Genomic DNA, 17,394 nt, shown 5'->3' on the forward strand with positions numbered 1-17,394 from the left:
GTGGTGGATGCGTGGGTTGTCACTGAGAGGCCAGTTTCTGTTTCCGATGTTCCAGTGGTATGTGAGTTCCCGGATGTTTTCCCCGAGGAATTGTTGGGTGTGCCTCCTGAGAGACAGGTGGAGTTCTGGATCGATCGGATTCCTGGGGCGGCGCCTATTGCCGAGGCACCATATCACCTTGTGCCACTAGATATGCAGGAGTTATCCTTGCAACTCCAGGTGTTGTTGGGGAAGGATTTCATTAGATCGAGTAGCTCGTCGTAGGGAGCACCGATCCTTTTTGTCAAAAAAAAGGATGGTTCACACCAGATGTGCATCGACTACCGGGAGTTGAACAAGTTGACGGTCAAGAACCGTTATCCACCACCGATGATCAATGCTTTGTTTGAGTAGCTGCAGGGAGTAGACCTGGCAATCCGTGTCTGCGTGTCGTGTATTCGTGTCAGACACGAGTTTACACAACACGAATTTGGTAAACACGAACACGACACGAATTATAAAACGTGTTTCGAATATCAAACACGAACATGACACATAAAAAATTCGTGTGACACGTGACACGACACGAATATACACGTTTTTAACCGTGTTACACGAAAACATGAATAAACACGAATAAACACAAATAAACACGCTTTTAATGCATTTTTTTAAGCTAGGATGAACAAATTGACAATAACATGCAATAATCTTAATCCAAAGTACAAAGTACAAAGTTCAAACTCAAAATTACAATCCCAAAATATTTTAAAACAAGTCAATTACTAAATTACTAACTATTAACCGTGCCAGAGGTTGAACTTTTAACCGAGTCAGGCTCCTCATTATCATCCAAACTGACAACTTCGTTCACCACATCACCAACATTATAATTAGCTTCTCCAAATAACCAATCTTTGGTACAAATAATTGCTTCCGTAACATCAGATTTGAGGGAGCTTCGATATTGATCAAGAACTTTACCTCCAACACTAAATGCAGACTCGGAAGCTACAGTGGAAACGGGAATAGTCAATATATCTCGTGCCATAGCAGTAAGATCGGGATATCGAACCTGATGTCCTTTCCAATATTCCAAAATATTTATCTCTGTTGTTCTTGGCATTCGGGGCTCCTCCAAATATAAGTCAAGTTCGGACTTTTTAGTTGAAACAACATACTCGTAATCAAACGAGTCGAACTCCTATTAGTAAAATGAGAACATTAAAAATCTTGAATAAATATGATAAAAAATAATAAAAAAAACAGTTTTCATTTTTTATAATAAAAAAAAACATTTTTCATTTTTCATAATAAAAAATAGTTTTCATTTTTCATAAAGAAAAAAAAGTTTTTATTTTTCATAATATAAAAAACAGTTTTTATTTTTCATACAAAAAACAAAACAGTTTTCATTTTTCAGATTTCAAGTTTTCGGTTTTCATTTGACGAATAAATTATTGAATGTAAAATAAATATTAAACAAAAAGTTGTACCTTCCAAGCTTCATTGACATTTATACCGCTACCAATTTCATCCAAGCTTTCGTTAGGCTCATTCACATCATTTAAAGTTGAGCCATTATTTTTTCTCATTGCAGAATTACTACAATAAATATCAAAAAGAGACGATAAAGTATCTTTCACTTCATCAAATTGACTTGATTTCTCTCCATAAATCTTAGTGTAGCCCCATTCCACAGTTTGCAACTTGTATCGAGGATCAAAAACCACAGCTAGAGCCAAAATCAAGCTAAACTCGGACCAATATTTCTCAAACTTTGCAAACATCAAATCAGCCATTTTTTTAAGTCTTGCATCATTGCTGTCCCTATGTTTCTCCAAGGTCAAACGGGCCATTAAAACAGAAGGAAAATACAAGTTAGATGTAGGATATTTTGACCCAGAAAATACACAAGTAATGTCATAGAAACTACATAAAAATTTGCTAAGGACTTCAATCCTATCCCACTCGTCATTAGTTGGACAAAATCTATAATTTGAATCACTTGCTTCCAAATGAGTAAAGGCCGTACGAAAGTAAAGTGCACTTCGAAGCATGAGATATGTGGAATTCCACCTTGTTGGAACATCTTGTCTTAACCCCCGTTTTGGATCCAAACTAACTAACTTCACACAATCCACAAATTGTCGTTTGCGAGCTTGAGATGCTTTGACATACTTCACACTTTCTCTTACTTTAGAAACACAACCATCAATCTCTTTCAACCCATCTTGAACTATCAAATTTAGAATGTGAGCACAACATCTTATATGAAAAAATTGACCATCTTTAATAAGTGCTTTCGTAACATTCAATTGCAACTTCAAGATATTAACGAAAGTGTCATTCGCGGAAGCATTGTCTAATGTTATGGAAAACAACTTACCTTCTATTCCCCAATCCGCAAGCATAGAGTAAACTTTTTCACTCAATGAAATTCCATTGTGGGGAGGTGGCATATCAGAAAAATTCAACAATCTTTTCTGCAAAATCCAATTTTCATCAATGAAATGAGCTGTAAGGCTAATGTATCCATCAGTAGTAATAGAACTCCACAAATCAGAAGTTAAGCAAATATGACCCGGTGCTTCCTTTAGAAACGATTTTAACTTGTTTGTTTCTTTCTTGTGCATATTCACAATATCAGATCTCACAGTGTTTCTACATATTAAATTCAAATCTTCCGACACATATTCAAACAAGTCTTTAATACCACTATAGTCCACAAATGATAATGGTAAGTTGTGCATGACAATTGCTCTTACTAACTTCTCACGAAATATATCTTTGCTGAATTTTGAGGACTTCAACATCAAAGAATCTTTATCCTTCCCCAATAACATTTGACCTACAACAAGCCTATCCGGCCTATAACATTTATTTATATGTCGTTGTAAGTTCCTGGTTCCATATCTACTGTCATAGTTCTTCACCTCATCACACCATGTGCATTTTGCTCTCTTAACTCCATCTTTTGTGACAACATCATTTAATAACTCGAATACACGCCATACCGCTGATGTTTGTTTCTTCTCCCTCTTACGGGTTCCTTTCATTTTCTGATTGTGTTCTCCCTCCTTCTTTACCTCCACACAATCATCATTTGAATCATCCTTAGTATCATTGTTAGTATTGTCATCCATCTAAAAAAAACAATAATTAGACAAACTGATAAAGGAAACAAATTTAAATAAACAGAAAACAGTTAACAGTTAACATCCTATGGTCTTAACAATTAACAGTTAACATCCTATGGTCTTAACAATTTAAATAGTCAATACGTGATCAAAGGAGACAATACAATAAACAGAAAAATCACAGGGCTGAATCTGTGATCAAAGATTCAAAGGAAACAAAAAATAAACAGAAAATAACAAAGGAAAAGATTATATACCATGTTTGTGTTAGAAGCCATAAACTCGGAAGAAGCTATGGTGACAGAATTGAGAGACCGGTGACTCACGAGAAGTCGAGAGTCAGTGTGAGCACTGAGCAGCTTCGATTTTACTTCAGAAGCACCGATGTCCGATGGCGACTTGGCGAGCCTGTGAGCCTGTGAAGAACGAAGATGTGGGACGTGAAGCACGATGGCGACGGTGACTCAGTGAAAGGCTAAAGAACCGCTGAACCGGCGATTGGAGAAGCTGTGAAGGCTGTGAGCCTGTGAAGCACGAAGATGTGGGAGACTCGGCCGACGATCGTGATAGATGGCGATTGGCGAGTGACGCCGACGATGAAGAACTCAGATAGTGATTCGCGAATCGCGATTTCGTGTGAGATGAAGAAGTGAAGAACTCAGTCAGGCCTCAGTTCAGCATGTCGGCGATTTTGGAAACGAACGAATAAACGATTCAATTTAGGATTCAATTTAGGGTTATAAACTATTTATTAAATTTTACGCAATCGGTCCCTAGTATTTTATAAATATAAAATTTAACCCTAAAATATATATGTGTAATTGTGTATATTATATATATATGTGTTTATACGTGTTTATGCGTGTTTATACGTGTCACGTGTCAACACGAATTTGTATCGTGTCTTATACGTGTCTAAACAGGTAAATTCGTGTTTGACACGTGTAAGACACGAAACACGAATTTAAAATACGTGTCAGACACGAATAAACACGAAACACGAATTTCTAAAACACATACACGGAAAACTCGTATCGTGTTCGTGTCGTGTAAATCGTGTCGTGTATCAAATTGCCAGGTCTAGCAGGGAGCATCTTGGTTTTTCAATATTGATTTGAGATCTGGGTATCATCAGATGAGGGTCTGCGAGGAGGATATCTAGAAGACGACCTTTCCGACTCATTATGGGCATTACGAGTTTGTGGTGATGCCTTTCGGGCTCACCAATGCACTGAAAACATTCATGGATGTCATGAACCGGGTGTATAGGCCCATATTGGATCGGTTGGTGATCGTGTTCATCGATGATATTTTGGTGTACTCGAGGTCTAGGGAACAACACGAAGAGCATTTTTGGGAGATTCTTGGAGTGTTGAGGATGGAGAGGCTTTTTGCCAAATTCTCCAAGTGTGATTTCTGGTTATGAGAGGTTCAGTTTCTGGGACACCTCGTTAACCAGAATGGGATTTTGTTCGACCCGGCCAAGATTGAGGTAGTTATGCATTGGGAGGTGTCGAGGTCCCCATCCGAGATCAGGAGTTTTCTGGGTCTGGCAAGCTACTATCGGAGGTCTATCAGAGATTTATCTAAGATTGTTGTTCCTCTCACTAAATTGACTAGGAAGGAACTTCACTTGGGGTCCTGAGCAGCAGGCATCATTTGAGACTCTTCGCCAGAGATTATGCGAAGCTCCAGTGCTAGCCCTTCTGGAGGGAGTAGAGGACTTCGTAGTGTACTGTGATGCATCCATATCCGGATTGGGCATCGTGTTGATGCAGAGGGGGAACGTGATAGCATATGCGTCAGGCAGCTGAAGCCTCATGAGAAGAGATAGCCCACCCATGATTTGGAGCTGGGGACGGTGGTATTCGCCTTCAAGATTTGGCCCCACTATCTTTATGGTGTCAGATGTACCATATACACAGACCATAAGAGCCTGAGATACCTTATGGATTAGCCCAACCTGAATATGAGATAGAGGAGGTGGTTGGATGTAGTGAAAGACTATGACTGTGAGATTTTGTATCATTCTGGAAAGGCTAACGTGGTAGTTGATGCCCTAAGCCATAGAGCAGCGAGTGCTCCGATCCGAGACATGTGTATGAGGATGACGGTGAAGACTCTAGTCTTAGATACTATCCGAGAGGCCTAAGAAGTGGCCATGAGACCAGAGAACCATAAGAGATAGCAGGTGATTGGACAGATTTCTAATTTTGAGACTGATATTCAGGGGCTTATGACCTTCCATGGGCGGATATGGGTGCCATATACAGGTGGAGCCTGACGAATTTTGATGGAGGAGGCCCATAGATCGAGATTTTCGATCCAACCTGGGGCCACCAAGATGTATTTGGACTTGAAAAAGGATTATTGGTGGCCATGTATGAAGAGAGATGTGGCATGGGTAGTCGAGAGATGTTTGACCTGTCGTCAGGTCAAGGCAGAGCACCAGCGTCCCCATGGCCAGTTGCAACCTTTGGAGATTCCCCTGTGGAAGTGGGAACATATCTTCACGGATTTTATTACCAAATTACCAAGAACTGTGAGGGGTATCAACGCGATATGGGTGATTGTAGATCGGTTGACAAAGAGTGCTCACTTTCTGGCTATAAGTGAGAACTCTTCTGTTGAGAAATTAGTTGAAGTCTAAGTTCAAGAGGTGATGGCACGGCATGGAGTGCCAACATCGATAGTTTCAGATCGTGATGTGCGTTTTACTTCCAAATTCTGGAAGAAATTTCATGAGGAGTGGGGTACTCGGCTACATTTCAGCACCACATACCACCCGAAGACAAACGGGCAGAGTGAGCAGACAATTCAGACGCTCGAGGACATTCTATATGCATGTGTTATGGATTTCAGTGGGAGTTGGGATTCCTACTTGACCTTGGATGAGTTTTCATACAACAATAACCATCACTACAGTATTGGGATGCCTCCCTTGGAGCTTTTATATTGGAGGAGGTGTCGGACTCCCATCTGTTGGGGGGAGGTCGGGTAGAGAGTGATGAGGAGCACTGAGATAGTGCTCAAGACGACAAAGCAGATCCAGTAGGTTAGACAGAGGTTTCTGACGGCACAAAGTCATCAAAAGAGTTACGTAGATCGAAGACGTTCCGAGATAGAGTTCCAGGTCGGCAATTTTGTCCTCTTGAAGGTATCCCCATGGAAAGTGGTGATTCAATTTAGGAAATAGGGCAAGCTGAACCTTAGATTCATTGGTCCTTTCAGAGTGATTGCTCGAGTGGGTAAGGTAGGTTATCGGTTAGAGTTTCCTACAGAGTTGAGCCAGCTTCATAACACTTTCCATGTATCCCAGCTGAGGAAGTGTGTAGCCGACAAGACGACAGTGGTCCCTTTAGTGGACATTCAGTTTGATGATTTCCTGAACTACATTGAGAAGCTGGTGGCGATCTTGGATAAGAAGGTGAAGATCTTAAGAAATAAGGAGGTGCCCTTGGTTAAAGTTCAATGGAAGCATCGGAAAGGATCCGAGTGGACTTGGGAGCTAGAGTTTGATATGCGTGAGCAGTACCCGCACTTGTTTCCAAAGAATGACTTCGAGGGAGAAGTCTGATTCTAGTGGGGGATAATTGTAACATCCTGACTCCCAGGTATAAATTTAAATGTTTATTATATTCATATCGATAGGCCAACTTGACGAGTTGGAGGCCCCAGCTCGTCAAGTAGAGATTGAGATTGACCGCGTGATTTTAGAGCCAACTCGACAAGTTGGTGGACCGAACTCGACGAGTTGGAGCTGCGTGTGGAAACCCTAATTTTTAGGTTTTGCACCCTATTTAAAGGACCTTAAGTCCTTTACCCTACCTCCCTCATCACCTTATCACCCAGAGACAAACCAAAATCGAGCTATCCTCCATTTTAAGAGTGTGTAAGGCTAAGAGTGTGTATTTTTGGTGCTTTCCTTGAAGAGTAAAGGGCTTCGAACAAGAATGAGTCTTTAGATCAGGCATCCATTCAGTTGTAGCAGTCACCTGAAGGTAAAAAGCTATTACCTTAATCACTTATTTGTTAGATCTCTTCATTAGAGAGTTTATGGCCATTTCTACCTTCTTCTTGAGTCACTATTGGTTTTGAGGATGCTTTGAAGCTAAGACTTCAGATCTGGACACTATTTGGCCCTTTAGGCCTAAGGACTCAATCTTTATTAAGCTTTGACCAATCCTCATGCCTTAAACCCCTTGTTGAGCCTTGTTTTCGCAAAGTTAGCCCATAAATGCCATGCATGGACGTAAAGCTTTCACCTTTACGTGGTATCTCAGCGCTAGAAGGCTAGATTTACAATTTGGGGCCTTAGTCTTGCTTAAAAGCGTCTGAATGAGAGAAAGGTCTGAAGGAACTCGACGAGTTGGTGAGCCAACTTGACGAGATGGTTAGGGTTTCCCCCGATATTCTGGACACTGTACAAACTCGACGTTGGCGAGACAACTCGACGAGTTGACGTGAATCTTCCCGATTTTCTAAGAACAGAGGGAACTCGACGAGTCGCATAGATGCACTTGACGAGTTGATTCAACATGGACTGTTGACGTGAGTGTTGACTTTCATTGACTTTTAGGGTTTGGTCAAGTTGTGGACTTTGGAGACCATGGAGGGGTAAAATGGTCTTTCACCCATTGGAGATTTCATAGGGGAGTTAGCTTAACATCTTTGAAGTTATTAATGCAAATTGTTAATTAGTGATGATTGTGATATAGGTAGGCGGAGTTTAGATCGACAGTTTGAGTATGATACATACTTGCATTACTTACGAGGTGACTCTCCTCATTATACTTACCTGAGTGGTAACTACTGTACGACCGGAGGGTCTTATTTGTGTTAATAATCGGAGGGTCATTTGTGCTTATATTGAGATATGTGATATTATGCACTAAACCTAACCTACTACGAAGCACTAAAGAATAAATCCCGATCTTGGTGACAGGCAACAATTTCCTATTCCCCATTATCAGTTTCATCTTCCCATGCTCCACATCCCTACTTCTTCTTAGCCCCCGTAAGTCAAAACAAATGTGAAAACCATATCCTGTATAAAGGACCCAAGAACTAGCATGTAATGAGTTGTTAGAATGAATAATATAAATACCTACGAAGGAGGGCTTTATCTTCCCATCCTTGATATCCTGCAAGTACTTCGGGCGTCTTCGTTTCCAATTCCCTTTGTCGTGATAGTAGAAGCACTATGCTTCTTTCGGATCAGAATAAGGAGCAGCAGAACCACCATTTCCTTTGTATCCATTTGAAGAAGGTCCATCATGTGACATTTCCTTGTGATTCTTAGTGGGATTTTTCTTCTTCTTCCCCTTACATTGTCCAATAGACAGGACTGGGGCAGCAGCAGCAGGAGTGGTTGTGACAGCTTTGCCTTTCAACCCACTTTCAACGGTTCTCAACAGACTTTGAAGTTTGCTCAAGGTGACTTCCTCCTTCTTCATATGATAAGTCATCTTGAACTGATCATAACAGGGAGTTAAATAGTGGAGAATAATATCAATCGCCAACTCTTCGTCAAAGTTGACATTCAACTTGAGCAGACGATCCACATTCCTTTGCATCCTTTGCAAGTGGCTCGTGATGGACACTCCATCTTTCATCTTGGTCGTTATCAACGAGGTGACAATCTCGTACCTTTCTTGACGCATATTTTGATGGTAATTTTCCATTAAATCTTGGCATAACTCGTAAGGCCACTAGTCCTCGTAGAACCGCTACAGCTCAAAAGTCATAGTGGCTACCATTATACATGACACCTTTGTCACATCCTTTTCGTGAGCCCTATACTAAGCTATTTCTTCAGCAGAAGATTTGGTTTCATCTATCTCTTTGAGCTTTTCATCGAGGATGTACTCTTTCTACTCGTATCGAAGGGCCATGCAAATGTTGTAGATCCAATCATTGAAATTGGACCCATCAAAAGTGACCCTCCCACAAATGTTCATAAGAGAAAAGGAGCTTGAGGAGTTCGAGCTAGAAGTGTTGTTTGAGCCAGACATCTGAAAAAGAAAAGGAACAAATTTTAGATTAGATAAGCAATCCTTAATATAACACCCAAATGAAATATTAAGGCTAAGACCCAACACTATAATTCACAATTCGGAAAAGGGATGCCGTAATCCAATTGCAAATTATATGAAGGTAGGTAAATGATGATTTACCAATTCCACCATGAAAAACAAAATGAACAATTAGGTTTAAATGAAACGAAATTCCTAGATTCTTTTTTGATTCATTGAACTTTTCAATGGCATGTTTAATCTTGATTATGCCCTTCAAGTTTATGACTGGGATACTGAGGATCATAAACAAGGTGTGAATAACCATGCAAATTAGCTTGGCACTCTCGAGTCATTTACCACCTAATCAATGTGCTAGTTAACCACACACACTCCATTGATCTATGATAATTCTTGAGCTACCCTTCGCCACCCTTGTTTGTCCATGTTAGTGTGCCAGTTAACCACACACACTCCACTAACGACTTGGCAAGGTACAAAGTGCAATTTCATGGAATAGCATCATTTTCAAATTTTTCCTAAAGTAACTAAGATTGGGAATTTATAAAAACATTTAGTTACTTTATAATATTCATTATACTTATTAATGAGGAATTAATGTCATATCCTACCCATTCAGCTAACGACCCTACACTAGTCAAGACTGTAGTGGGTAAGAGTGGATACCCAATGGCGGTCGTTTTACAGACCATGTGACATCCCCATTTTCATGGCAAAAAAAAGACCGATTTTGTTTATGCTTTATAAAAAACAGAGTACCGTTTTTAATAAAAATGTTGCGGCATTTGTTCCTAACAAAAACATGATAAATATGTTATCAAAGCATTTCTGAAGAATAGTATATTTTATTAATTTTAAAACTTTTGGGATGTCATCCTCAATACAGTAACATAAGCGTAAACAGAACTTACATTCATTATCACTAGTGATTTATATATCCTTAATCTCTCAGTGTAATGTGACTTCATATCAACACCTGTGATATAAATAAACTGAGTGGGTTAGGTTGAGAAACCTAGTGAGTACATAGGGTTTTCAACGCATAATAATATAATTATTATGTTAAACATCAAGCAATCAACCCAATTACCCATCCTCATTATCTTATTTACTCTTAAGGATCTACCCTAATATTCAGCTATTCCTCGTTTGTTCATTCCTAAGGAGTATCCCAAGGAATCGGCACTAAGTATGCATAGTTGTCAGGGTTTATCTCGTTTATTGACAATATAGTTTTCGACAGTCCACTCGCAATACCTGTCAATGGGTTTTTATAGTACACCAGGTGAACACATCGTTTACAACACCTACAGGTTGCGAGTTGGCTAGTGTTCCAATAGACTTTCTAGAATAGTTCGTGGTTGTCATCCATACTCTGCTAGATGATGGGGCCATCGCTTAGGTCATCGTTTGGCTCATTGTTTTGGCTCATCTCTTCGCATCATATTTTATCACTCATCTTTCATCGCTCATCATTCATCTCATCTTTCATCGCTCATCATTTATATCACCTCTAATCTACCCATGTTTTACCCAACATATTTTGTAGGTATAAAATACATATATAGTTTAGATCATTTAAAACATATATAAAACGTTTCATCCAGCATAGACATCAAGCATTCAGATAGTATACACACATAGCACGTAATTTATATAAAATACTTCATATCTATGTGCATTCAGATAGTATACACACATAGCACGTAATTTAAAACAATTTCCTTCGACAAAACCTAGTATCAATACCGCTAGGGTTTAGTCTAACGTTAATCGTGACTAATTAATAGTCTAGTTATTATTACTATTATATAAGCGTTAAACAACACTCTTATATAACTCATAATAATAGATCAAATAATTATTTTAAGGTCCTAATAATGTTACTATAATTAATTAGAAACTATATTAAAAATAGCGTAGGCGTAGCTCACTTACAGCGGGTTTTTATTAAAAAAAAAAAAAAAAACGGGCTTTGCTGGAGCAGCGTTTCCGAGTCGAAAGCTTTTCTTTTCGGAGCCGTCGGGCACTCCGTGGCTTCCTTCTCGTGCTAGGGAGGTTCCCTATACTTGGGAGGGGTTTAAGGAGTCTAGAGAGAATTTAGAGAAAGAAAAAAGGTTATGGTGTGAAGAAATTATAAAGGATTCATCCTTTATTTATATGGATTTTATCGTAGTGTAGCCTCTAAGCTTCGTTCGTATCTTCCGCGTACGAGCTCCGTTTTCTACGTTCTTTATATCCACGCGTTGGTATTTACGAGTACTACAACTTTCGTTTCGTCGGCTAATTCTCATTCTATCTCCGATTTGCAAAATTGTATCTAATTTATCGCGCTCGAAGAGTAGGGACTAACTTTCGTCCATATCTTTCGCATATGAGCTCTATTATCGACGTTCTTTATTTCCACGCATTGGTATTTTTTAGTACTACAACTTTCATTTAGATCCCGTCGGCTAATTCTCACTCTATCTCAGATTTACAAAACTGTATCGAATCCCCACGCTCGAAGAGTAGGGACTAAGCTTCGTCCATATCTTTCGCATACGAGCTCCGTTTTCGACTGTCTTTTTATCGTTTAACTCCTATTAACGATATCTTTATTTCTCGTTTAGATTATTTCGGCTAAAATCGACCGATCTAAAATTCAAATTTCGGGTTATGTACTACTATGATAAATCTTAGAAAAATCATAACTTCTTCATACGAAGTCAGATTTGGACGTTCTTTTTATGCACACTCTCGACTTAACATATACTACGAATTTCGTTTAGATCGCTAAGGCCAAAAAGTATTTTATCGTAAATTCACTTTTTACGATTCCCGGTGTCGTGCCGGTTTAGCCGTAAAACTTCGACGGGTCATAACTTCTTTGTTATAACTCAAATTTCAGCGTTCTTTATATGTACAGAAACCTTGTGACATATACTATAACTTGGTCAAGATTATTTAGTATAAATTATCTTATATCAAAAATGTCATTTTTGACGCTCATTGTCTTTAAATTGACTAGCCCGAATCTGTGGGCGTTACAGACCGCTTCCTTAAACACCTCTTATACACTAGCTTCGTGAATCACGCCTACTAACGGTAAGACTGAATCATATATATATATATATATATATATATATATATATATATATATATATATAAGTCTGAAGCTTTTAATATTATAATAGTATAAGGGTTGTATTTTAAACTTTTAAAACACTAGGGTTTTAGAATTTAGTATTTCAAAATTAAAACTTTTAATCAAATTTTAAAGCAATTAAATTAATCATATAACTTATCCTTATCACAAATTTGACCTTATCCATTTTACTTGGTAAGAAAACTCAAATCAAATTTTACAAATATTTAATTTATCACATAAACTTGTAATTATCTTAAAATTTGACAATTATCCTTCAATTAGATGAGGATAATCATTACCATAACAGAAAATTAGAATTTTAATAGTTAAAACAGTTTATGGTAATTATCCAAATCTAACTTAGGCCAAAAATCTGAAAAATCTGACTTCTGACGAACCAACTCGTCGAGTCCACCAGTCAGAGACCAAAATCGAAATTTTTTTTCAGCTTTGAAAACAATACAATTGCATCACACAGCAGAAAAATACCCTAAGCTCTAATACCAATGATGGGTTTTGAGCACTACAACATTCCTATGGTGCACATGCAACCCTAATGCTTTGGATTTAGGTTTTTCTCAAGTTATACATGTAAATTCCTATCCAAAGCATAAACCCTAATCTAGCGTATACTTTTCGAAATTGATAACTTAAACATAGTTAGAAGAATACCTTTTCTTTCTTGATTGGTTGATATTGACCTTCAAGAGCTTAGTGTCTCAATTGTTGCACCTCTAATGGAGTCACAAACACCAACTAGCAATAAACGAACAAGAGAGAGAAGATGGAGGCTAGGATTTTTAGCTAGGGTTTCTTCTAGGAATCAAGTGGCCGAAAACCTAATGCCAACGGGTCTTTATATAGTTATGCTGCTATGGTTTTAGACTGAAACCCTAATTCTCTGCTTAGACCTTAAGCAATCTAAGGAACCCTTCTAGAAGGCCCTTTGGATGAATTCTTCTATGGGCTTCCTATAGAATTCGTCCACCCCTTCTATTAGGAGTCCACAAACCAACTTGCTACTAACAATAAATTGCAATATTAGTCCCCGTACATTTAATCAGTCTCTTTTGATCTCCAAATTAATTTATGATCAATACTAATTAATAATACGATTTCTCGATTAATATATTATTCTTATAATATACTAATAAATCATCTATCAACCTCTTTCTCATAATTCATCCTATCAAGTTGTTATGGTGAAGGCAACCCAAAAGGACCATGCTACTATCGGGTCAAGTACATACCAATTATAGTTATGGGCTTAGACACCTAATCCAACAAGATGAACCAAAACTGATAAATGGTAGATCTAAGACATCAATGTTCAAGTTCAAAGCTTTATACCTCCAACAAGTTGGAAATGAGTAACATAAGCCAGATCAAAAAGCTCTTCCTTGATCCCCATCCTTGCACCAAGCTTCGTCTTCATAGAAATGGACCAAATACACCAAAAATGGACACCATATGCAAAAGATGCCACCATGAAGACTTAAGGACAAGTTCTAGGGTTTTAGAGGGTGGAGGCTGACTTAGGAAATGAAGAAAGATGCTAACATTATGCTTATATTAGGTACAAACCTAAGATTAGTGTAACATCCTGACTCCTAGGTATAAATTTAAATGTTTATTATATTCATATTGATAGGGAAATTCGACGAGTTGGAGTCCCCAACTCGTCCAACAGAGACTGATATTAGCAGCATGATTTTAGAGCCAACTCGATGAGTTGGTGGCCCGAACTTTACGAGTTGGAGCTGAGTGTGGAAACCCTAACTTTTAGGGTTTGCACCCTATTTAAAGGACCTTAAGTCCTTTACCCCGCCTCCCTCATCACCTTATCACCCAGAGACAAACCCTAATTGAGCTATCCTCCATTTTGAGAGAGTGTATAAGGCTAAGAGTGTGTGTTTTTGGTGCATTCCTTAATGAAAGTTGAAGAGTAAAGGGCTTGGAACAAGAAGGAGTCTCTAGATCCGACATCCATTTAGTTGTAGCAGTCACCTGAAGATAAACAGCTATTACCTTGATCACTTATTTCTTAGATCTCTTCATTAGAGAGTTTATGGCTATTTCTAGCTTCTTGTTGAGTCATTATTTATTTTGAGCATGCTTTGAAGCTAAGACTTCAGATCTGGACACTATTAGGCCATTTAGGCCTAAAGACTCAATCTTTATCAAGCGTTGGCCAATCCTCATGCCTTAAACCCCTTGTTGAGACTTGTTTTGGCAAAGTTAGCCCCTAAATGCCATGCATGGACGTAAAGCTTGCAGCTTTACGTGGTATCTCAGCCCTAGAAGGCTAGATCTAGAATTCACGGCCTTAGTCTTGCTTAAAAGCGTCTGAATGAGAGAAAGGTCTGAAGGAAGTCGACGAGTTAGTTAGGGTTTCCCCCAATATTCTGGACATTGTACAAACTCGACGAGTTGGTGCGAATCTTCCCGATTTTCTGAGAAGAGAGGGAACTCGACGAGTCGCATAGATGCACTCGACGAGTTGAGTCAACATGGACTGTTGACTTGAGTGTTGACTTTTAGGCTTTGGTCAAGTTTTGAACTTTGGAGACCATGGAGTGGTAAAATGGTCTTTCACCCTTTGGAGATTTAATAGGGGAGTTAGCTTAACGTCGTTGGAGTTGTTAATGCAAATTGTTAATTAGTGATGATTGTGATATAGGTAGGTGGAGTTTAGACCGACAGTTTGAGTACGAGACATACTCGCATTACATACAAGGTGAGTCTCCTCATTATACTTACCTAAGTGGTAATTACTGTGTGACCAGAGGGTCTTATTTGTGTTACTGAACAGAGGGTCATATGTGCTTATACTGAGATATGTGTTATTATGCATTCTGTTTTTGTGATTTATGCTATATATTATTCTATGCTTTTATTGAGATAGGACTAGAGGGTCCAACTGAGTTGTGAGACTGGAGGGTTTTCACTAAGATACAGGACTGGAGGGTCCAACCCGAGCCGAGAGACCAGAGGGTCTTTACTAAGATACATGAACGGAGGGTCCAGCTTGTTGATTTATTGTAACACACGGTTCCTGGAATGTATTTTAAAAAAATTCATTCAGTGTTGTAAAGGACTCGATGAGTTGGAGGCCATAACCTCGTCGAGTAGGAATGAAATTAGGACGCGGGATATGAAGTCTACACGAGGAGTTGAGAGCCTCAACTCGACGAGTAGGGTTGCCAGAGTAAAACCCAAATTTCAGGGTTTTGAACCGTATTTAAACATGCTAACCTCCAAAGGCTGGCGTCATTTGCAACCTCCAATGTCCCAAACCCTAGCCAAGAAACCCTAATCCACTTTTGGAGAGTTTTAATCCATTTGTGCATTCTTTGTGATTTTGAAGCTTGAAAAGGAAGGAGAAACTTGGGAATTCAAGAGGAAGCTAGTAGAGTCGGAGTTTTAGATGCATTTCTGACTCATTTGAGGTATAAAGTTGATAACTTGGCTTTCTATTACTTAGATCCTTAGTTAGGGCAGTATGTTGTCACTTTTGGGCCATATTGAAGTCATTTTCGGAATTTGAGTATTTCTATTACTTAGATCCTTAGTTAGGGTAGTATGTTGACACACTTGAACAAACGTTAGAACAAGTATATAGCGGAATAGTTAATCTCGAAGGATCTAAAATCTCAACAATAATATTAAGGGTTAGAAGTTAGAGAGTTAGTTGCGGAAAAGTAAAGAAATGTAAATGATAACAATTGTTATATCAAGTATACACATAAGCTGATTCATAACGAGGAATTCATTCAAGCCAAGTTAATATGTAAGATCAAACTTAGTGATTAAGTCACAAAGGACTTGCTCCGAAGAGAGGTTGTGATTGATTATGAGAGTAAGAAAAGTGAATAAGTAAGAGAGAAAGATAACTTCTGAGATGTGTATTAGAATTAGATGCGATAATATTTAAATACATGAGAATGAGCTCTATTTATAGAGACTCACAAAGATCACAAGTTTACAACTCTAAGAGTAGCCATGGAAGGCATACTGGACAATAGAGTGTATTACAGAAAAAACAAAGTAAGGCAATCTAGCTAGAGACTACGGTAGTAGAGACTTTGGTTGATGACTGCTGATGAAGCTGCTTGACTGTGGTGGCTTGGAGGCTGAGGTAGCTGAAGTTCAAGAGGGTCACTTTAATGATTCAACAATTTCCCCCTAAGTGACCTCTTTAACTTTTGATCAGCTATCAAGTTTAAGGAACTTGATCAGGATCCACCAAAACTTCCTGATGTTCTCCAACCAGTTGATTCTTCTAAGGATCTCGAACTTGACGTCTGCAGTGGTGTGCTTGGATTTTTCAACTGCGTTTCGGCAGATGTCAAGTTGCTTCCTGGTGAGACGATGCATGTCAGTCATAGGAATGAAGTATTTGACATTATCATTCTTCCTCTTGCAAATGACTCCAATTTCAGGATAGTTGGTTGCACCTAAAGATATTTCTTCATAGCCTTCGGTAGGCATCGGTGCGGGGTCAAGTGGTGGCAGATCGACTATCTTGGAAATGGTGGGGTGAATGTCTGCGTCGATCTTGGCAAAATCACAGATTGTTTCCTTCAAGAAAGTACTAGTCCTTTTAAGTGCAATCTTCATCTTTGGGTGCTTCTCAGACTTGTGTTGAAACACCTTAGCAATGAGAAAGACTTCTTCAGGATTCATACATAGAAAATCAGCCTGGGTGTGGTTGTAATCGTGTTCCCTTCTGGTCAGAGTGTACTGGATGAAATCAGCCTTCATATACTTCCGGATTTTGTAATTCTTGACTGTGGATGGTCTATCGTTAGACCATATGTTTTCAACGGGAGAGGCATTCTTAGCATAGAATTGACTAAGTCTCTCAAATTCCATTGGCAGTCTTATGGCGTCTGGAAGGCAGCGGTCGAACTGCTCAAATACAGTGAAGTATCTGGCATTGGGAGAGATTGGGACATCCCAGTATCCATCTGAAGGGGGTTCCGCATAGGTGAGGTGTGGAATGTAGTAATTATCAAGGACTCATCCATGATAGTGTCAAATCCACAAAGTCTCCATACTTCTTCAGCGAGTTTGACTACCTTCCAATCTCTTTTCCTTTGGGCAGTGA

At 38.9% G+C, this 17,394-nt stretch overlaps 1 protein-coding gene across 1 annotated transcript in view; it reads right to left on the reverse strand.

The window, feature by feature from the left end:
* The window catches only part of LOC145099727 (zinc finger BED domain-containing protein RICESLEEPER 2-like), a 31,295-nt gene extending 14,136 nt beyond the window's left edge, over positions 1-17,159 (reverse strand). Inside the window, exons 1-3 of the mRNA XM_079037249.1 lie at positions 16,689-17,159; positions 1,476-3,125; positions 785-1,183 (exon numbers count right to left, since the gene is read on the reverse strand). Of these exons, the coding sequence (XP_078893375.1) occupies positions 785-1,183; positions 1,476-3,125; positions 16,689-17,159 (2,520 nt within the window). The remainder of the gene's footprint in view (positions 1-784; positions 1,184-1,475; positions 3,126-16,688) is intronic.
* Between the last annotated feature and the right edge of the window lie 235 nt (positions 17,160-17,394).

The sequence above is a fragment of the Lactuca serriola genome, chromosome 4, assembly GCF_051521515.1.
Source record: "Lactuca serriola cultivar US96UC23 chromosome 4, Lser_US96UC23_V15, whole genome shotgun sequence".
Lineage (NCBI taxonomy): Eukaryota > Viridiplantae > Streptophyta > Magnoliopsida > Asterales > Asteraceae > Lactuca > Lactuca serriola.